The following is a 23798-nucleotide window of genomic DNA, read 5'->3' on the forward strand; positions in this document are numbered from 1 at the left end:
CATCACATCCAGCTGTAACAGACATCTGGAGATTATAATTGTTCGGAAGTCATTAAAGAACGGTAAAAATGGACAAACGGGTTTTATTCCTCCTCCGTTTTTTTTGTAACCGAATCATTACGTTAATGTCTCGTACAATAGGCCAAGTTAGATTAATGTTGTTGCCCTTAATGTGTTACTGTTAGTAATCAAGGTGTACGAATATCCACCGGCCAAACGGCAGAAAAAAAGGAATTACCTGTAAGTAGAAAAAGAGGAAGGCTGAGCAATAAAACACAGATTTGCTTAACGAATCAAAGCAAATGCCTAGAGTCCGACATCATGATAAAAATCCTGGGTAAATCCGGGAAAAAACACACACCGAAAAAGTGAACTGCACTAATCAAGTGCTATGAAAGGAGTGACGTCACTGGTGTGGGTTAGGTTAGTGGTAGTAGTGTTGATCGGCACCTCGCTGTGGTGGGGGTTTTGAAGAGGAGATATCTAAATGGTGCGAGACCTCTGGTTGTGAATCATCACGCCGCAGTATTATATCGACACCTTATATAGGTGAGCGAGCTGGGTTCAACCTGGTATTCCTATGCTATTTTTTCTCTGGTAATATATAGCAGTTATATACCTTAGAAATGGTGCTAAAGGAGCATTTCACTGGGCGGAACAGGTCTGAGCCCAGAAATATTATCACCATAAGCCTTACATGAACAGATTACTTTTGAACTGCCAAGAAGTATGTGGAACAGTTTCGATGTTAAAAGGAATAAAATAAGTCTGGTAACTTGTCGGACATATCGTGTCCCCTCGCCATTCTGCACATCGGGTAGTATTTACTACACCACCTCCCGTTGGAATTGTAGCCTATGAAAAATGGCCTTGAAGAGTATCTTTGATGTAGTAAATCAAAATTTCTGTTTGGGAAAAGAATCTTGCTAATCTTCATAGTATTTTTGCTCAATGGATAGAATGTGGAATGTGGCATCAACACTAACATCACAGATACAAGATGCCTCCTAAGTGACACTTAAAATTTCTGGCAGTATTAGATAACATATTCCTAATATTATGGATAAGAATGCTTTTAGCAAAAGTCAGCACCTTTAAGTTGTCACCTATGCAAAACGAATACAGAAAAAGGAGCACAATGTGAAATACAGTCCATGACACTATTTAGGTGGATTTCGGCCTAAAATACTACGCCTACTACTAATCTGATTCCTGTTCCAAATTCACATCACGAGGGAAAATAGCTGCAATAAGAAGCGAGTCATCTCTATATATCATTAATCTATTCTCAAGGTTAACAGTCTTATGGCCAGAAGACTAAAAACAGAGAAGTTCCAGAGCAGAGCCCTGCAGAACACCACACATAAAATTGAGGATCACTTATATATCATTAATCTATTCTCAAGGTTAACAGTCTTATGGCCAGAAGACTAAAAACAGAGAAGTTCCAGAGCAGAGCCTTGCAGAACACCAGACATAAAATTGAGGATCACTTAATAGTGACTGTGATCATTCTTTACAGATGGTGATGAAAATGTTATAGAGGGTATTAAATATCTACAGTTGCCATTAAAAGAATAGTTACAAAATGTATTCAAGCCCTATGCTTGACCTAATCAAAGGCTGTACTTAAATCATTTTAAATCTATCTACAGTGGTACAGTGTAAAGTTTATCTCGGATATAAACATTCAGAGATACAAGACCTTTTCAAGAAATTCACAGAGCACTGGGTGGATGACTAAATAGCCTGTATTTGTTCAGACTTCACCTTTAATAACTTTTCAAATTACTTTATTTTGTAGTTTTTCCTCATGTGGATAAATGCATTTTTAAAAACACGAGTGACAGCTTATCAAGTTTAGGTAATTGTACACTAAACATCTTCCAAAACAGAATAGGATATAAACTCCAAGATCTAAATATCAGCTACGTTATTTTCAAAGAGATTTGACTTAAACTAAAGGGCAAATTAAAATGGAAGAAAAGATATCTAAGACAGAGTCCTCAATTCATTTACTGTCAATAGGGCAACTTATTCAATTATGAAACCGGTTATCACAGCATCAAATCTAAATTATGGAAAGTGAATCAGTACTGCTAGGATTATTAAAAGGAGGATATTAACCAGCCCAATAACACTGCTAAGAAGTTTATAAAATAATTATTGGTTACAAGACATACAGTATTCTTAAAACATCCAAACCTTCTTTAGTACTACATGACAATCACATAAGTTTTAATAAGTATCTGTGGAACCGCTTCAACACACAATAGTTCTAGAAAATGTTTAATTTTCGAGGAGATATTCCAGTTTCATTTTTCTTTTTTGTAAGCTGCAATGAATGATGTAATTTATACATCTTATACATGCACTGTTCACAAAACAATCTAAATTTGTTCCTCACTTATACTGAACCTTAGCTATATTCTGCTGTACTTGTAAAAATTACATGATCTCCACGACAATTCTTACTCTCAACTCATCCCCCTCCCACCCTAAGTCCTTCCTTGCAAGCTCTGTAAGTTAGTAGAGGTTTTTACATACTAGGAAACCAGCAAAACCGTTCAATCATATCCCTGCACAGTTCCGGAGAGAATACACCAACGTACTATTCTATGGTTTTATCCTTTCTTTTAGAAAAGGAGGGTGATCTAGTCCCTCAACCTACCATCACTAATGTACGTGGTGGGGGTTATGACATTTAGTCAAAGGCCAATGTGAATGAATGAATGAACGAACTAATATATAGTACAGTCTTCTTCTTCTTCTAGTACAGTACTGTATTCCAAACGTTGCTCAACTTCTATTTTATCAAACACTTTGAATCTAACTCTTAAAAAGATTTACTAAAGACCTATGTCCAAGGAACTACCTTACTAGGAAACCTCTTCACATCTTGCTTCTTAGGCTTATTTCCATTTCTATATGGGGTCACCGATTCGAACGAGCTTTTTTCATCTATTTCTGTCTTGCGTCTGGTTCACCAATTCCCTTTTCCCTCAAGTCCTCCAGTACACAGTTTCTCCATATCCTTTTTGGTCTGCCCCTTCTTCTACCTTGAACTTTGATTTTAAATTTCCATGGTATGCCTCCCATCGTGACCCTCCTTCCTCCTCAGTAGATGTCCATACCATCTCAATCTTCCTTCTTGCAATTTCTTTAATATTTCTAAAACCTTTGTTGATCCTCTTATGTAGTCATTCCTAATTCTATCCTTTCTTGTCACTCCAGGCAACCATCTAAGCATTCTCATTTCTGCTACATCCATCTTTTTCTCATCAGTTTTCCTTAGGCTTGCTGTTTCTGTACCATAGAGCATCTTCCAAGTTACTCAAATGTCAGGCAATTTCTGTCGGTTAAAACTTAAAAACTTTTTCATCAATCCACTTCATATCGGTCACTATATCAAGCAAATCATCTGGTTCTTTCCTCGCTTTAAGTGGTGTTTCTTAGGGTTTGTTTCTTCTACCTTATTGTTTACTTTCGCCCATCATTTGCATCATGTTTAAACTATTTTATTTGTTAGTTCTAATTTTGAATACATAGTCAAATCTGAAACTTGTAATTTAAAATCAATATCTTCAAGAAAGTTTCTACGTTTTTCTTTCAACACAAATTTTCTTATCCATCTTCTACAAAATTACAACAACATTAATTTAGGTACCAAGTTACATGGAATGATTTTTTTTCTTTATCATTACAGTATTACTAGTTTTCAATAGGCCTGTCTGGAATGTACTTGAACTTCTTCATTGTTTGTCCATAGTAATTCTGCTAGTCAGGCTGTATGTTTATCTCGTTTCTATAGGAATTATTACAGCTATTGTTTTGCAATTCTGAAGAACAGTCCCATATCTTCTCATTTGGTCTAATAAGACTATTTAGTTATGCTTTCCTTTAGTTACTCAGATGTCAGAAATTTTGCCATTATTCAGTTCAGTGGCCGTTTTCCGTCTCACGCTAAGATTTCGTACAATCGTTTGTTTGCATTTTTTCCCGGTGCTTATAATCCACCTTTCATTTGACCAAAAGGTATTTTCCATTACGGACACAATTTTCTTGTTATTTTGGCAATGCTGCCTAAACATAAACTCCAACTGCTCCATTTTTGTAGGTGAAACAACTGAAAATTACTTTTCCTTCAGTTGTGGAAAAAGAAAATTCCTCACTCTAAGTCCAGTTTATGTCTACTCTAAAGACTTAGTAGCATCACAGGTGTAACCTTAATTGGCACAAAGATAACTTATTATATAGTAGTCCACAAAAAGAAAATGAAAAGAATATGTGCTTATGTAAAAATGTTCCACAGTTTTGTCCGCCACTGGACCTCTCCTTGGAGCGCTTGCTATGAAAAGAGTAAATACAGGTTCTAAGAAGAGGTCCAGAGCAGACAAAACTGTAGAGCATTTCTACACAAACACATTTCCTTTTGATTTTCCTTACACAAAGTTAGTAGCATGAAGTGTTCAGGCCTTTCCTCTCGTCAGCAATCGACCACTTTAATGAAGCCCCTCAAAATTTAAGAGGAGGTTGTTGATAAACATGTTAATAGGCCTCCACATCCTGTGTTTACAGGTTGCTGCATTTATGAGCAATGGGGAAGGGGAGGAGAGTGCATTTAGGGGTATATGTAGAGTTTACTTGGCACTGACGAGTCAAATGCAATAGAGATTCTCAGCAATTTATAGATTAATGTTTCTGGCTTTCACCCTGAGCTCTTGCCAGTCTTATTCGTCTGTTCTATCCTAATACAGTGATACCTCGGTACTCGACCATAATCCGTTCGAGATCCGTGTTCGACCTCCGATTTGTTCGAGTACCGAATTTTTTTTCCCCATAAGAAATAATGGTATATATTCTATTCCGTTCCCAAGCACTCGAACAGGCCCAAAATATTAATAAAACGTGTACCTAAACAACAATAATTATCTAAATGTGTATGAAATTGGTCAGAAAATCCTATAAAACAATTTTAAACCATTTACTGTACTAAAATAAAACAATTTTAAACCATTTTCTGTACTGTAGTGAACATACCTTTGAGCAGCGGTTCGATGGCATACAGGGATGGATGTGGAGAGGATGGAAGGGGGAGGTTACTGCTTGGAAGGAGAGTCCCCTTCCATGATGTGGCGGGGTAGTTCTCCTTCAGGAGTTGTTTCTCTCTCCAATGAAAGGGTGGGCAGATCTATTTCAGGGGTTTCTTCTCTTCTTTGTCTCTTCTTTGGAGGAGAAACAGGCTTTGATGTAGCAGCTTTCTTTTCTTTTGTGAAAAACTGGTCTATTGTTAATTGTTTCTTCCTCCTCTGCAGTATTCTTCGAAAATGATACATGACACTATCATTAAACATATGCACTGCCCGGTTTGCTACTGCAATTTCTGGGTGGTATTTTTCAGCAAAAGCCTGCACATCTGCCCACTTGGAACAAATTTCATTGATGAGAGAACTTGGAACATCCTCCCTTACCTCATCCTCTTCTGAAGATTCCTGCTCCACAACCAGATCCTGCTGCTGTTGTTGTTGCAGGTGCAACAATTCCTCCACAGTCAACTCGGTAGAATGGCTTTCTACAAGCTCATCAATATCATCCTTGTCGACCTCAAGCCCCAAACTCCTGCCCATGACAACAATTTCCTCAACGACATCAGTGTCATCAGAAATTACAGGGGTAGCAGTGCTTGGACCCGCCTCTGGTTGGAAACCTTCAAACTCCCTCTCTGTGACACATGATGGCCACAGCTTACGCCAGGCAGAGTTCAATGTCCTATAGGTCACACCTCGCCAAGCTTGGTCAATCATGTTAACAGAGTTGAGGATGCTGAAGTGTTCCTTCCAGAATTCCTTTAGGGTCAACTTCGTGTCACTGGTCACTTCAAAACACTTTCTGAAAAGGGCCTTGGTATAGAGTTTTTTGAAGTTTGAAATGACCTGTTGGTCCATGGGCTGGAGTATGGGAGTAGTATTGGGGGGCAAGAATTTGATTTTGATAAAGCTGTATTCTTCTTTCAAGTCATCCTCGAGACCTGGAGGATGTGCAGGAGCATTGTCCATAACCAGAAGACATTTCATTGGCAAGCTCTTTTCAATGAGGTAAGCCTTAACCTGGGGGGCAAACACTTCGTTTATCCACTCAGTAAAGAATTGTCTTGTGACCCAAGATTTAGTGTTCGAGCGCCACATAACTGGTAGTGCACTTTTACAAATATTATTTCGTTTGAACACCCGGGGGTTGTCCGAGTGGTACACTAACAAGGGTTTGATCTTGCAATCGCCACTTGCATTTGCACACAGCAACAATGTTAGCCTATCTTTCATTGGCTTGTGACCTGGCATCTTCGTCTCGTCCTTGGTAATGTACGTATTGGCTGGCATTTTCTTCCAAAATAACCCAGTCTCATCACAATTAAAGACTTGTTGTGCGATCAAATTTTGTTCATTTATGTACCGATCGAATTCCCCCACGTATTTATCGGCTGCAATTTGATCCGAACTAGCTGCCTCCCCATGCCTAGTAACACGATGAATACCTGTTCTATTACGAAACTTTTCAAACCAACCCCTGCTCGCTTTAAATGTAAATGAATCACTTTCACTGGTACTCGGACTTTTCTTCACTAATTCTTCATAGATATGCAACGCTTTTTCACAAATGAACGCTTCACTAACACTTTCCCCGGCCAACTGTTTTTCTTTAATAAATATTAAAAGCAACTTTTCCATCTCCTCAATCACTTGTGGCCTTTGCTTAGTTACCGCCGTAACTCCCGTTGCAACATTCGCCTTCTTAATCATTTCTTTATGCTTTAAAAACGTAGAAATGGTCGACTTCGCCATTCCGTATTCTACCGCTAAATCGGACACTCGTACACCATTCTCATATTTCGCTATAATTTCCTTCTTCAACTCGATCGTTGTTCGCACTGTTTTCCTCTTCTCCTTCCCCTTAACACTCATTACTTTCTTGGGACTCATTATGAAAGCTAAAAAAGCAATTAAAAGCACTGAAAATCACTAAATCACAACGAATGCTGATCGCGCGTTGTCTGAGTGACGCTCTCGAGAGAACTGATGCTTCCCGAACAAGCGAGAGTGGCCGAGATGGCGCGATCATCACAAAGCCCATGCGGTCGTCACGTGTTCGGCTGGTCGAGTACCGAATTTTTGGTCGAGCACCGCAGCAAAAATTTCTCGAAAATTTTGGTCGAACTCCGAATTGTTCGAGTATAGAGTCGTTCGACTACCGAGGTATCACTGTACTGTAAACCTAAGCTTTCTCTTTACGAGTTACGACCTCGTTACGTACTTAAGCTTTCTCTTTACGAGTTACGACCTCGTTACGTACTTAAGCTTTCTCTTTACGAGTTACGACCTCGTTACGTAATTAAGCTTTCTCTTTACGAGTTACGACCTCGTTACGTACTTAAGCTTTCTCTGTACGAGTTACGACCTCGTTACGTAATTAAGCTTTCTCTTTACGAGTTACGACCTCGTTACGTACTTAAGCTTTCTCTGTACGAGTTACAACCTCGTTACGTACTTAAGCTTTCTCTTTACGAGTTACGACCTCGTTACGTACTTAAGCTTTCTCTTTACGAGTTACAACCCCGTTACGTAATTAAGCTTTCTCTTTACAAGTAACGACCTTGTTACATCTTTTCTTGTCAGGTTATTTTTTCTACTTCATCTTTGAATTTGTCTCAACCTATTCTCTTCTGGACGGTCATGTTATCACAGAGACCAATGGTAAGGACATTTTATAATTAAGTATCATCAGAAACTTATCTTAAAGACTTTGGAAGAATTATGCGAGACAAATTACAATTTTCAAGTCACAAAAACCGTAGGTACAAAGCTCAGAAAGATGGGAAAGTATTATGAATATCATTATCACTATATTTTCAATCATTAATCCTTTTACCCCCAAAGGACGTACTGGTACGTTTCACAAAACTCATCCCTTTACCCTCATGGACGTACCGGTACATCCTTGCAAAAAAATGCTATTTAAATTTTTTTTTACATATTTTAGATAATATTTTGAGAAAAGTCAGGCATTTTCCAAGAGAATGAGACCAACCTGACCTCTCTATGACAAAAATTTAAGGCTTTTAGAGCAATTTAAAAAAAAATATACTGCAAAATGTGCTGGGAAAAAAATAACCCCCTGGGGGTTAAGGGTTGGAAATTTCCAAATAGTCAAGGGGGTAAAAGGGTTAATAATTAAAATCATCATTAATATTACTATTACCATTACTACTACATAATTACTTCACTGCCATTATCGAATGTAGTTATCAGAGGATAATTTTCATTAATTAGAAAAAAAAATGCATTAAGAGACATCACCAGTCTAAATTAAAAGTACCTTAATGGAGAAAGTAATAAATGTTAGAGAGAATGAATTTACAAAATAAAACAAAAAATAAATAAAAGTCAGATCCTACAATCAGTTTCTCGGTTGCCACTTCTCCTCAGAGGGTGGGACAATATAATTACTGAGAAAAGTGAGAAAAGGTGTAGCCCAACAGTTGTTGTACATCTACCTAGGAAGACAAAGGTCTTATAAAATAGTACCAATAGTAAATGAAAAGGAACAAGTAGACCTTCATGCCAAGGATTTTCAGTGTCAAAAGGCACCAAGGACCTTTATGGCAGGGAATCTTAATAAGGACCTCTATGGCAAGGAATCTTGATAAGGACCTTTATGACAGAGAATCTTGATAAGGACCTTTATGGCAGGGAATCTTAATAAAGACCTTTATGACAGGGAATCCGAATAAGGACCTTCATGGCATGGAATCTTAATAAGGACCTTTATGGCAGGGAATCCGAATAAGGACCTTTATGGCAGGGAATCTTAATCAGGAACTTTATGGCAGGGAATCTTGATAAGGACCTTTATGGCAGGGAATCTTGATAAGGAACTTTATGGCAGGGAATCTTAATAAAGACCTTTATGGCAGGGAATCCAAATAAGGACCTTTATGGCATGGAATCTTAATAAGGACCTTTATGGCAGGGAATCCGAATAAGGACCTTTATGACAGGGAATCTTAATCAGGACCTTTATGGCAGGCAATCTTAATCAGGACCTTTATGGCAGGGAATCTTAATAAGGACCTTTATGGCAGGGAATCCGAATAAGGACCTTTATGGCAGGGAATCCGAATAAGGACCTTTATGGCAGGGAATCTTAATCAGGACCTTTATGGCAGGGAATCTTGATCAGGACCTTTATGGCAGGGAATCTTAATAAGGACCTTTATGGCAGGGAATCTTAATCAGGACCTTTATGGCAGGGAATCTTAAAAAGGACCTTTATGGCAGGGAATCTTAATCAGGACCTTTATGGCAGGGAATCTTAATCAGGACCTTTATGGTAGGGAATCTTGATCAGGACCTTTATGGCAGGGAATCTTAAAAAAGACCTTTATGGCAGGGAATCTTAATCAGGACCTTTATGGCAGGGAATCTTGATAAGGACCTTTATGGCAGGGAATCTTAATAAGGACCTTTATGACAGGGAATCTTAATAAGATCCTTTACGGCAGCAAATCTTAATAAGGACCTTTATAGCATGGAATCTTAATAAGGACCTTTATGAGAGAGAATCTTGATAATGACCTTTATGGCATGGTATCTTAATAAGGACCTTTATGGCAGGGAATCTTGATAAGGACCTTTATGGCAGGGAATCTTAATAAGGACCTTTTTGGCATGGAATCTTAATAAGGACCTTTATGGCAGGGAATCTTAATAAGGACCTTTATGGCAGGAGATCTTAATAAGGACCTTTATGGCATGGAATCTTAATAAGGACCTTTATGAGAGAGAATCTTAATAATGACCTTTAGGGCATGGAATCTTAATCAGGACCTTTAGGGCAGGGAATCTTAATAAGGACCTTTATGGCAAGGAATCTTAATAATGACCTTTATGGCATGGAATCTTAATAAGGACCTTTATGGCAGGGATTCTTAATCAGGACCTTTAGGGCAGGGAATCTTAAGGACTTTTATAACAGGGAATCTCAACAATGACCTTTATGGCAGGGAATCTTAATAAGGACCTTTATGGCAGGGAATCTTAATCAGGACCTTTAGGGCAGGGAATCTTAATAAGGACCTTTATGGCAGGGAATCTTAATAAGGACCTTTATGGCATGGAATCTTAATAAGGACCTTTATGGCGGGGAATCTTAATAAGGACCTTTATGGCAGGGAATATTAATAAGGACCTTTATGGCAAAGAATCTTAATAAGGACCTTTATGGCAAAGAATCTTAATAAGGACCTTTATGGCAGGGATTCTTAATCAGGACCTTTAGGGCAGGGAATCTTAAGGACTTTTATAACAGGGAATCTCAATAATGACCTTTATGGCAGGGAATCTTGATATGGACCTTTATGGCAGGGAATCTTAATAAGATCCTTTAGGGCATGGAATCTTAATAAGGACCTTTATGGCAGGGAATCTTAATAAGGACCTTTATGGCAGGGAATCTTAATAAGGACCTTTATGACAGGGAATCTCAATAATGACCTTCATGGCAGGGAATCTTAATAAGAACCTTTAGGGCATGGAATCTTAATAAGGACCTTTATGACAGGTTATCTTAATAAGGACCTTTATGGCAAGGAATCTTAATAAGGACCTTTATGACAGGGAATTTCAATTAGGACCTTTATGGCAGGGAATCTTAATAATGACCTTTATGACAGGGAATCTTAATAAGGACCTTTAGGGCATGGAATCTCAGTAAGGACCTTTAGGGCAGGGAATCTTAATAAGGACCTTTATGGCAGGGAATCTTAATAAGGACCTTTATGGCAGGGAATCTTAATAATGACCTTTATGACAGGGAATCTTAATAAGGACCTTTATGGCAGGGAATCTTAATAATGACCTTTATGGCAGGGAATCTTAATAATGACCTTTATGACAGGGAATCTTAATAAGATCCTTTAGGGCAGGGAATCTTAATAATGACCTTTATGGCAGGGAATCTTAATAATGACCTTTATGACAGGGAATCTTGATAAGGACCTTTATGGCAGGGAATCTTAATAATGACCTTTATGGCAGGGAATCTTAATAATGACCTTTATGACAGGGAATCTTAATAAGGACCTTTAGGGCATGGAATCTCAGTAAGGACCTTTATGGCAGGGAATCTTAATAAAGACCTTTATGGCAGGGAATCTTAATAATGACCTTTATGACAGGGAATCTTAATAAGGACCTTCATGGCAAGGAATCTTAATAATGACCTTTATGGCATGGAATCTTAATAAGGACCTTTATGGCATGGATTCTTAATCAGGACCTTTAGGGCAGGGAATCTTAAGGACTTTTATAACAGGGAATCTCAATAATGACCTTTATGACAGGGAATCTTAATAATGACCTTTATGACAGGGAATCTTAATAAGATCCTTTAGGGCAGGGAATCTTAATAATGACCTTTATGACAGGGAATCTTAATAAGGACCTTTATGGCAGGGAATCTTAATAATGACCTTTATGGCAGGGAATCTTAATAATGACCTTTATGGCAGGGAATCTTAATAATGACCTTTATGACAGGGAATCCTAATAAGATCCTTTAGGGCAGGGAATCTTAATAATGACCTTTATGGCAGGGAATCTTAATAATGACCTTTAAGACAGGGAATCTTAATAAGGACCTTTAGGGCATGGAATCTTAATAAGGACCTTTATGGCAGGGAATCTTAATAATGACCTTTATGACAGGGAATCTTAATAAGGACCTTTATGGCAGGGAATCTTAATAATGACCTTTATGGCAGGGAATCTTAATAATGACCTTCATGACAGGGAATCTTAATAAGATCCTTTAGGGCATGGAATCTTGATAAGGACCTTTATGGCAGGGAATCTTAATAAGGACCTTTATGGCAGGGAATCTTAATAAGGACCTTTATGACAGGGACTCAATAATGACCTTTATGACAGGGAATCTTAATAAGGACCTTTAGGGCATGGAATCTCAGTAAGGACCTTTATGGCATGGAATCTTAATAAGGACCTTTATGGCATGGAATCTTAATAAGGACCTTTATGACAGGGAATTTCAATAATGACCTTTATGGCAGGGAATCTTAATAATGACCTTTATGACAGGGAATCTTAATAAGGACCTTTAGGGCATGGAATCTTAATAAGGACCTTTATGGCAGGGAATCTTAATAAGGACCTTTATGGCAGGCAATCTTAATCAGGACCTTTAGGGCAGGGAATCTTAATAAGGACCTTTATGGCAGGGAATCTTAATAAGGACCTTTATGACAGGGAATCTCAATAATGACTTTATGGCAGGGAATCTTAATAAGGACCTTTATGGCAAGGAATTATAATAAGGACCTTTATGGCAGGGAATCTTAATAAGGACCTTTATGGCAGCAAATCTTAATCAGGACCTTTAGGGCAGGGAATCTTAATAAGGACCTTTATGGCAGGGAATCTTAATAAGGGCCTTTATGGCAGGGAATCTTAATAAGGACCTTTATGACAGGGAATCTCAATAATGACCTTCATGGCAGGGAATCTTAATAAAGACCTTTAGGGCATGGAATCTTAATAAGGACCTTTATGACAGGGACTCAATAATGACCTTTATGACAGGGAATCTTAATAAGGACCTTTATGGCATGGAATCTTAATAAGGACCTTTATGACAGGGAATTTCAATAATGACCTTTATGGCAGGGAATCTTAATAATGACCTTTGTGACAGGGAATCTTAATAAGGACCTTTAGGGCATGGAATCTTAATAAGGACCTTTATGGCAGGGAATCTTAATAATGACCTTTATGACAGGGAATCTTAATAAGGACCTTTATGGCAGTGAATCTTAATAATGACCTTTATGGCAGGGAATCTTAATAATGACCTTCATGACAGGGAATCTTAATAAGATCCTTTAGGGCATGGAATCTTGATAAGGACCTTTATGGCAGGGAATCTTAATAAGGACCTTTATGGCAGGGAATCTTAATAAGGACCTTTATGACAGGGACTCAATAATGACCTTTATGACAGGGAATCTTAATAAGGACCTTTAGGGCATGGAATCTCAGTAAGGACCTTTATGGCATGGAATCTTAATAAGGACCTTTATGGCATGGAATCTTAATAAGGACATTTATGACAGGGAATTTCAATAATGACCTTTATGGCAGGGAATCTTAATAATGACCTTTATGACAGGGAATCTTAATAAGGACCTTTAGGGCATGGAATCTTAATAAGGACCTTTATGGCAGGGAATCTTAATAAGGACCTTTATGGCAGGCAATCTTAATCAGGACCTTTAGGGCAGGGAATCTTAATAAGGACCTTTATGGCAGGGAATCTTAATAAGGACCTTTATGACAGGGAATCTCAATAATGACTTTATGGCAGGGAATCTTAATAAGGACCTTTATGGCAAGGAATTATAATAAGGACCTTTATGGCAGGGAATCTTAATAAGGACCTTTATGGCAGCAAATCTTAATCAGGACCTTTAGGGCAGGGAATCTTAATAAGGACCTTTATGGCAGGGAATCTTAATAAGGGCCTTTATGGCAGGGAATCTTAATAAGGACCTTTATGACAGGGAATCTCAATAATGACCTTCATGGCAGGGAATCTTAATAAAGACCTTTAGGGCATGGAATCTTAATAAGGACCTTTATGACAGGGACTCAATAATGACCTTTATGACAGGGAATCTTAATAAGGACCTTTATGGCATGGAATCTTAATAAGGACCTTTATGACAGGGAATTTCAATAATGACCTTTATGGCAGGGAATCTTAATAATGACCTTTGTGACAGGGAATCTTAATAAGGACCTTTAGGGCATGGAATCTTAATAAGGACCTTTATGGCAGGGAATCTTAATAAGGACCTTTATGGCAGGCAATCTTAATCAGGACCTTTAGGGCAGGGAATCTTAATAAGGACCTTTATGGCAGGGAATCTTAATAAGGACCTTTATGGCAAGGAATCATAATAAGGACCTTTATGGAAGGGAATCTTAATAAGGACCTTTATGGCAGGTAATCTTAATCAGGACCTTTAGGGCAGGGAATCTTAATAAGGACCTTTATGGCAGGGAATCTTAATAAGGGCCTTAATGGCAGGGAATCTTAATAAAGACCTTTATAGCAGAGAATCTTAATCAGGACCTTTATGGCAGGTAATCTTAATCAGGACCTTTAGGGGATGGAATCTTAATAATGACCTTTATGGCAGGTAATCTTAATCAGGACCTTTAGGGGATGGAATCTTCATAATGACCTTTATGGCAGGGAATCTTAATCAGGACCTTTAGGGGATGGAATCTTAATAATGACCTTTATGGCAGGTAATCTTAATCAGGACCTTTAGGGGATGGAATCTTAATAATGACCTTTATAGCAGAGAATCTTAATCAGGACCTTTAGGGCATGGAATCTTAATAATGACCTTTATGGCAGGGAATCTTAATTAGGACCTTTAGGGCATGGAATCTTGATAATGACCTTTATGGCAGGGAATCTTAATTAGGACCTTTAGGGCATGGAATCTTAATAATGACCTTTATGGCAGGGAATCTTAATAAGGGCCTTAATGGCAAGGAATCTTAATAAGGACCTTTATGGCAAGGAATCTTAATAAGGACCTTTATGGCAGGGAATCATAATAAGGACCTTTATGACAGGGAATCTTAATAAGGACCTTTATGGCAGCAAATCTTAATCAGGACCTTTAGGGGATGGAATCTTAATAAGGACCATTATGGCAGGGAATCTTAATATGGACCTTTATGGGAGGGAATCTTAATCAGGACCTTTAGGGCATGGAATCTTAATGAGGACCTTTACGGTAGGGAATCTTAATAAGGACCTTTATGGCAGGGAATCATAATAAGGACGTTTATGTCAGGGAATCTCAATAAAGGCCTTTATGGCAGGGTATCTTAATAAGGACCTTAATGGCAGGGTATCTTTATAAGGACCTTTGTGGCAAGGAATCTTGATAAGGACCTTTATGACAGGGAATCTTAATAAGGACCTTTATGGCAGGGAATCATAATAAGGACCTTTATGGCAGGGAATCTTAATGAGGACCTTTATGGCAGGGAATCTTAATGAGGACCTTTATGGCAGGGAATCTTAATGAGGACCTTTATGGCAGGGAATCATAATAAGGACCTTTATGGCAGGGAATCTTAATGAGGACCTTTATGGCAGGGAATCTTAATGAGGACCTTTATGGCAGGGAATCTTAATGAGGACCTTTATGGCAGGGAATCTTAATCAGGACCTTTATGGCAGGGAATCTTAATGAGGACCTTCAGGGCAGGGAATCTTAATCAGGACCTTTAGGGCAGGGAATCTTAATCAGGACCTTTAGGGCAGGGAATCTTAATCAGGATCTTTAGGGCAGGGAATCTTAATCAGGACCTTTAGGGCAGGGAATCTTAATCAGGACCTTTAGGGCAGGGAATCTTAATCAGGACCTTTAGGGCAGGGAATCTTAATCAGGATCTTTAGGGCAGGGAATCTTAATCAGGACCTTTAGGGCAGGGAATCTTAATCAGGACCTTTAGGGCAGGGAATCTTAATCAGGACCTTTAGGGCAGGGAATCTTAATCAGGACCTTTAGGGCAGGGAATCTTAATCAGGACCTTTAGGGCAGGGAATCTTAATCAGGACCTTTAGGGCAGGGAATCTTAATCAGGACCTTTAGGGCAGGGAATCTTAATCAGGACCTTTAGGGCAGGGAACCTTAATCAGGACCTTTAGGGCAGGGAATCTTAATCAGGACCTTTAGGGCAGGGAATCTTAATCAGGACCTTTAGGGCAGGGAATCTTAATCAGGACCTTTAGGGCAGGGAATCTTAATAAGGACCTTTGTGACAGGGAATCTCAATAAGGACCTTTATGGCAGGGAATCATAATAAGGACCTTTATGGCAGGGAATCTCAATAAGGACCTTTATGACAGGGAATCTTAATCAAGAGATATCAAGAACCCTTTATACATGGGATTCTCAGTCACTTCAATCTCTTTCCTACAATATACAAACCAAAGAATCCAGTAATTCGACATAACAAATAGGCAGGTTATTTAGTCAGTTTAATTCATAGTAAAATTGCACTACTGTAGTATGTCCACCAAGGAGCTGGAATTGTAATAATGTCATTATGAACTGCATAAAGCATTACTGTATAATGCTTATTGTGTTACAAAATATGACTGAAATAAAGTCACTATAGTGGAGTACCTCTTGGTTTATGGAAGAGGTAACATGCTTTAGCAATTTATGAAAAGAGTAAAAACACTTTCCATTCATGAAAATGAATAAAAAGATCATTTCAAATTACAGTATGGGGAAAAATAGCCTTTCTTGGGCTAGGAAAAAAAAAAGCACACCCATATGTAACAATTCAATCATCCATGTTTTCTATTTTTTTAAAGAAGATATTACCTAAGTATTTTCTCATTACATTTTATAATCAAAACTATACTTCAAGTAGTACCAATATCCTTAATATTAAACCAAAAAGGAACAAAGGCAATAAAAAAAAAATCATGAACTGAACTGATAATATTGAAGGTATCTTGTCTGCCACTTGGAAAGGCATACAATATTCATTCATTAAGATGGAAGGATTTAATCGTCCAAATGCTCGACTATAAAACAATATCTAGTAATGAAGTTCTCAATTCGACCCCATAATTTGAACAGGTTCCTTGATCCAAATCTTGGGAGACGTTCCTTCTATTAACAAGACACGTCTGGGACACTTCAAGAGCGAAAAGGAGGCAGTACGGCAATGCTTCCTCTTCAGGTAGGTTCCAGTTTAGTTATCCTATATCTTTTTGGGCTCAAGCCATGTCGTCCTGATGGAAAGTTCCTTCAGTAGCTTCCTTAGGGTATATTTGACTACTAGTCAAATATACCCTATGGAAGCTACTGAAGGAACCTTCCATCAGGACGACATGGCTATCTCACCCAAAAATAGATTTTTCGCTTCGCTCAAAATGCGTTTTATCATCCAAGTGTATTTTGCAAAAGGGAGTTTTAATAATATAGAGAAAGGTTAATTGTATACTAAATAGATAAACCAATAAATTATTTCATAGGATAAAAGGAAAGTTCATAGAACTCACATGATTTAGGAACAATTTCATTGACAAATGATGATCAATCTTTTTCATGTGACACTCAAGTCCTCCTGCTTATTTTTCCCTCAGCAATCATTTCATAATGGCTACAAGGACATCTGCTGGCAAGCTACATCTGGTATCAGGGGTTGGGAAAATCGCCCTTAACGATGCTACGCTCATTGAAGATCCCAGCGAAGAATTTTGTCACGCGGATGACGAAGGTGAGTAGAGAGTCGAACGATGCAACAAATTCAATCCTTTGTTTACGGAATTGTTAATCTGTTGAGATTAGGTCACTTCTGTGAGGAAAACATTAGAATCCCTTCAACTGGAGAAAACATTAATTTACCATCACTAGCACTGTAGTTTCCTTTATCATTTACTAAATGTAAAGGCCAATGATATGGGCCAGACTCTAAGAAACCCCAAAAAATAAAGGAACCAACCCTCACAGGAAGCACATGGTGAAAATACTAGTCATAGAAAATAAAAGCTAAAAGACAATACCAAAGATATATATTTCAGCCATCCATGACCAGAATAGAACAAAATATTTTTAAAAATCTTTAGAAAGTGAAATTTGCATCAAATAGGCCTACTTGTCTTTCAATAAATTTAGAGTAAAACTATTTATTGTCTCTTTAGAATGTGAAATTTGCATTAAACAGGCCTACTTGTCTTTCAATAAATTTTCAGAATAAAACTATCTTTCATCTACCAATTTATAAAATTTTCAAAATTCCGAGAAAAGTATAATTTTCTTTCCTGCTATCTAACATGCTTCAGCTTTTGTGAGATACTAATAAAGCCTTATTCTCTCCCAAGATTCCACCGTGAGTTCCTTCTCCTCTCAAAGCAGCAGCGCCAGCGACACCTCGGTGGCCAGCAACAGCGACGCTTCGGGAATGGGACCAAACTTTGCCGTGGAACAAACGAATCTCGACTTCAAGATTGTGGTGGAACAGAAGAGTGGCCTTCCGATCGTTATTCACCTTGTCGCTCCCACAATGCAGGAAAAGCAGGCTTGGATCAGTGACATCAGTCATGTAAGATATACGTACTGTACGTGTGCAATGACTGAATGACTGATCGAATAGATGAATACGTATTAACCCTTTTACCCCCCGGCTATTTGGAACTTTCCAACCCTTAACCCCCAGGCGTTTTTTTTTTTCCAAGCACATTTTGCAGTATATCTTTTTTTAAATTGCTCTAACAGCCTTAATTTTCGTCATAGAGAGGTCAGGTTGGTCTCATTCTCTTGGAAAATGCCTGAAGTTTCTCAAAACATTATCAAAAATATGCAAAAAAAATTTAAATAGCAGTGTTTTGCAAGGACGTACCGGTACGTCCAAGGGGGTAAAGGGATGAGTTTTGTGAAACGTACCAGTACGTCCTTTGGGGGTAAAAGGGTTAATAGACGAGTGTGATGTATAAACTGTTATGTAATTAGAGGTGTTAGATTAAATTAGATTATAACACCTAGGCCAAACCAGCACTGGAAGTAGTGAGGTCATTAAGCCATCATAAATCTAGTGAAATTCCATTAAAAGTAAAAAAAATCTATGATAAAGAATGTAAGGAAAAAATTTTGAAAAATATGTAAACTACAAGTTCAAACAATCCTAATACATACATATAACCACATATATGTATAGATGTAAATGATTAATTTATTTTTTAGAAAGTAGTAAATATTGGAATAACCAATTTTCTCTTTCCTTTCACCAAAGTGTCTCGACAACGTTCACTTCAACAACTTTTTCCGATCGTCTATGTCCGACACGTCGTCAATCACGATGCCCCATTTCATAAAGAACGACCCCAAGCTCTTCAGGGATGACATCGACATCAGGTTCTCCCGAACGCTGAACTCTTGCAAGGTAAAGCCGTTAGTCACGGGATATCATCAACTTCATATTTCATTATATTTTGGGGTCTTTTTAAAAGCTACAAAGTCTTCTAAATGTTACTTAAAAGAAATAAAGTCGTCAAATGGTTTATTCAATTCATGAGCTTTATAAGAAAAGCAATGACTGTACATGTACTCTAATTGTACAGTACACTGTAATGTATATAATTAACAGTAAAGATATACTGCATGCCAACTAATAGGCTACCCACTTGATTTTTGTACAAACTATACATTACTGTTAATCTCTTCAGTTGACAATAAAAGTAAGAGCAAACAGTATTACCTGATAATTTAGTCAATTGAAGTCCTTTATAGAACCAGTAAGCCGCAAAAGCCACTTGACACATTATCCATCTGATAGTAATTACATCCACAACATTTGGAGAAAGGTCCAACAGGGATGAGCAATCCACAATATACACCACTAATCATGTCCGGATCTCAAGCAAAATCTAATCACTAGTTTCTAGTCTTTCTAGTCAGGTGCCAACAACTAGTGAAAGGTTCACAAAAAATACAGAGATATCACAATTTTTTTAATAATTTGTATCTAGAACACTAGATAAGCAGGGAGAAACACCGTGCGAAAGCGCTACTGAAATAGGAATGAGCGCCATCTTGGAGCCCTGTAATAGTAGGGGAGGAAGGGTAACCTTGATAACAGCTCCCCTTCAATTTCGCCACTCTTCCCCCTCAAAGCAAAAACGCTATTCGGGGTGAAGATTGCCATGTGTCGTATCGAGATATACGTCCCCTGATATTATGCGATATCCTTAAGAAAAATTTTAAGGATACTCGCGCCAGGAGTTAGAATTCTGGAGACCTATGGTCAATTCTCTGGGAGTATCACTGTAGCCAAATATCCCTTAGAAAGCTGTCTATAGGAAGCTTCCATCAGGACGACATGGCCATCTCACCCAAAAATAGATTTTTCGCTTTGCTTCAAAATCCGTTTTTCCAAACTATGCAAACCTTTGTCCTCTAATAAGATTATAATTTCAATAAAGCTGTAATTCTGCTACTAAAAATCCTAACGAGATGTTGGTAGTTACTGGCAGGTAGCCAGGAAGCCCACCAACTCAGCGGCACACTGAGTAGCCACTCTGATTTTCCCCTAAGGCCTCGCGGGGTGGTTGAGGTGGGAAGTCAAATTTAAATGACTCTGGTTCGTATAGTTAGGATACAAACCCTGGTCCTTTAATAGGAGACTTATCTTTAGTAGGGAGGAAGTTTCTATAACCAAGCTGGCTCATTTAAAATCCTGTGATGACAGAGCATTCGGACCTGTGTGAAAGTGATGACTCCTATCCACCGCCTAATAACCTGAAAAAAGTTTTCCAGGTAATGGAATAAGTTTCTGTCGAAAAGACAGACTCTCATAGATGGACATAAAGCATGAAAAGGATATACTGTATGTCTGAAACGTACGGTCAGTTTCAAGAAATAGGTTGAATACATTGTGCCCATCCTCCCCTCTTAAGAAGAATGAGGTAGCCCAAAATGTTACTGGCAACTTCTTCAAAGCCAACTTCAGGGAGGTCAGTGAGGATGTTCTGATGGAGGGCTTTGAGCTCCCAGGGCCTTCAAAGATGACTGCCTAAGGAAAAAAGGGAGATCTGGCTCGTCTTCCTCCACTTCTCTGCAGTATTGTCAACCTTATGGGATGGGAAAAGGGCTGGGTTCTGCAGAATTGATAAGTTCCTTATCGCTAGTGCCCCTCATTGACCAATCTGCCTCGCAAACTTGAAGACTACTGCATCCCTCCTCTGAGTACCTAGTTGGCCTAGTGGTAAGCTGATTGGTGCACTAAGAAGGTGACAGCCTAGTGCCAGACAGAACTAAGTCTGTAAACTTCTTATTCTCAGGATTTGCCAAGTCCTGAGAAGCAGTGAAATACGCAACAGCTTCCAAGCAGTGACTTATCCAGGAAGATGTCCAGAGACTTACCATCATGGATGTAATATCCACGGTGACAGACTTGGACGCTGAGAACAAAGTCCCCCAGCAGTGTCTGAGGGCTGAGCAGCAGACGACAAGGTCGAGTGTACTATACAAGGCTGGGAGGAGGAGAAAGATGACATCATTCATTCACCTTGCCAAAAGACGTCGTCAAGGATTCCCTTGCCGGCTCCAATGAGGGGAGGATCTAGGATATTCTCCTTTGGCAGGGCACGATTGGTCAACAAACACCAAATCCAGTGCTCCCTCTGCAGGTTGACAGTAGGCCAGGAAGGCTCAGCAGCAGAAGTCCTGGGAGTCCCCATGTCAGCTAAGACTTTCAGCAACTTCTCTGCAGACGGAACGCCTCTGATCCCTAAGGCAGGCTTCAAGATCCTTAGGGCCCAATCCCTGGAGACATCATTGTCGGCTACTACACCAGTTTTTCCTTCAGAGGACTCAACTCTAGAAGAAGGCAAATCAGTCCAAGCTCTGGAAGGCAAGAAGCAAGAGCCAGAAGATTACTTAGGTTTGGGGGAAGACCCAGTAGCCAAAGAATCCCATTTACATTTCTTCTTCCTCTTCCTGCCATACTAAGACCACGGCAAAGGCAGCCAGGACCTGAACTCATCACAGTCATGCCAACTGCAAAAATAGAGATTCATCTCCAACCTACTCGTAAAGCTGCAGAAATTGAGGCCAAATTCACCAGGGAAAACTTGAATGCCTACTCATGGTTTCTTCACTACAATCAGACACAAACAATGTAAAATGAAAGTGCAAAATGTTTAGTAAAATACAGCCAGCTTTATTACACACAGAGAGTATGTGCCTACTGCTCTGCAGCTGAAACTAATGTGGGCTAGGCTTCCACACCATCCATCAGAAACTACAGACATCTCATTATGAATTTTAACAGCTGAGTTCCAACTTCCCTGAAATTATATTCTTATTAAAGGACAAGGGTTTCTATATGTGTAAGAACAAAGAATATTTAGCATATTCCTCTCAACATAGAAATAAACAATCAAACTTGCCAAAATCATATTCAGTTGACGATCACAATAATAATATAAATTTGCCAAATACTAGAATCATTGATGAAGTTTACCATTCCTTCAATCTTTTCCCTTCAGGTACCACACATCCGTTACGCTACTCCCGAAAGGCTTCTGGAACGACTGACCGATTTACGTTTCTTATCCATTGACTTCTTGAACACCTTCCTCCTGACTTATCGTGTCTTCACTGATGGTGTTACTCTTCTGGAAGCTCTGAAGAAGGTATATTACAATCCAGAATTCAATGAACAAAATATGGATGACTCAAGAGACTCGTCTGTCGAAAGGTTAGTCAAGTCTCACTTGAGATGCGTGTACCCTTTGTGTGCGTAACAATGAAATTATAATTAACCAAATCAGAATCATGTAAAAAAACATGTAAATTATATTTTCACATGTAGGTTAGTTACAACTGCTTTAAACTAATAATTTACAAATTCCTTTTCATTCTACCAACTCGCAGATCTCCCGAATACGTATCTTCGCCTCCTCCCGACACAGACAGTGGACTTAATTCTCCTCGAGGGTCATCAGCTTTTAGTGCTTTCTCTGGTAAGTGCTGTGCACAATCTATTACCTAAAAAGCCTTGGCAGATAAAGGAAAGTGTTGATTGACTAATCAATTGAGTACCATATCATGCCATCAAGCCAAGGCCATTAGCAACATGTTGCAATTTACACATGAGCCTTTCAGTCGAGAAACATGCCAAGCGCCATTTTTAAAAAGTGTCAGAAATCGCGATTGAAAATTGCCAATTTTCCAATTTATATTATTCTTATTATTATTATCATTATTATCAATATAATAGTAATAATTATTATTGTTGTTATTATTATTTTTATTATTATAATTATTATTTTTCAATCGCGATTTCTGACACTTTTTAAAAATGGCGCTTGGCATGTTTCTCGACTGAAAGACTCGTAAACAATTACTATATAACACAAGAAATGTGCTTTCACCTATTTGTGAAGAAACTTTCTATTGGAACTTTCTCTTTTATTCTATTTTATGAATTATTTCTCTTATGATGGGGAGTGTGTGATGAGCATCACTATCTAGATGAAGTGCAAGTCACTGCAAGAATGTGCAAATGAAAGTACAGAGGAGGGAAGGGATATCAACATCCTATAGGGGAATGTGAAGAATGATTGGACGAGCCTTAGAGGATTTAACTTCAACATAATCAGCAATAAGACGCTTTTCAAGCTGAGACGAAAAATATATAAGCAATTCATATAATGAGAGTATTTTCTCAATGTGTGTACACATACTGGTATACATAAACAGACACATACATAGACTTATATATAAATTCTTTTTTACACATGATTAACATGTATATATATATACACATATATATATACATACATGTACACACATATATATACATACATGTACACACATATATCTATCTATCTATCTATCTATCTATCTATATATATATATATATATATATATATATATATATACATATATATATATATATATATATATTTTGCTCGAATTTTGGCCGAAATTTTCGAAAAAATTTTCGGCCCGAAAATCGGCCGAAATTTACGAAAAAAATTTTGGAAAAATTTTTGGCCCAAAAATTGGCCGAAATTTTTGAAAAAATTTTCGGCCCGAAAATCGGCCGAAATTTTCGAAAAAATGTTTGGCCCGAAAATTGGCCGAAATTTTAGAAAAAAATTTTGGCTCGAATTTCAGC

The 23798-nt window shown here is 38.2% G+C and overlaps 1 protein-coding gene and 1 long non-coding RNA gene across 3 annotated transcripts in view; one reads left to right on the top strand and one right to left on the bottom strand.

Moving 5' to 3' along the window:
- Positions 1–23798, top strand: part of LOC137625319 (ras-specific guanine nucleotide-releasing factor 2-like) — a 96836-nt gene that overhangs the window by 40215 nt on the left and 32823 nt on the right. For both annotated transcript variants that reach the window (XM_068356154.1, XM_068356155.1), the window contains 6 exons: positions 16751–16853; positions 17260–17393; positions 17998–18218; positions 18906–19055; positions 22162–22373; positions 22550–22638. In XM_068356154.1, the coding sequence (XP_068212255.1) occupies positions 16751–16853; positions 17260–17393; positions 17998–18218; positions 18906–19055; positions 22162–22373; positions 22550–22638 (909 nt within the window). The remainder of the gene's footprint in view (positions 1–16750; positions 16854–17259; positions 17394–17997; positions 18219–18905; positions 19056–22161; positions 22374–22549; positions 22639–23798) is intronic.
- LOC137625320 (uncharacterized) overlaps positions 1–23798 on the bottom strand; it is an 85552-nt gene that overhangs the window by 6109 nt on the left and 55645 nt on the right. The gene's annotated exons all lie outside the window — the stretch shown is intronic.

This window comes from Palaemon carinicauda, chromosome 32 (assembly GCF_036898095.1).
Source record: "Palaemon carinicauda isolate YSFRI2023 chromosome 32, ASM3689809v2, whole genome shotgun sequence".
Lineage (NCBI taxonomy): Eukaryota > Metazoa > Arthropoda > Malacostraca > Decapoda > Palaemonidae > Palaemon > Palaemon carinicauda.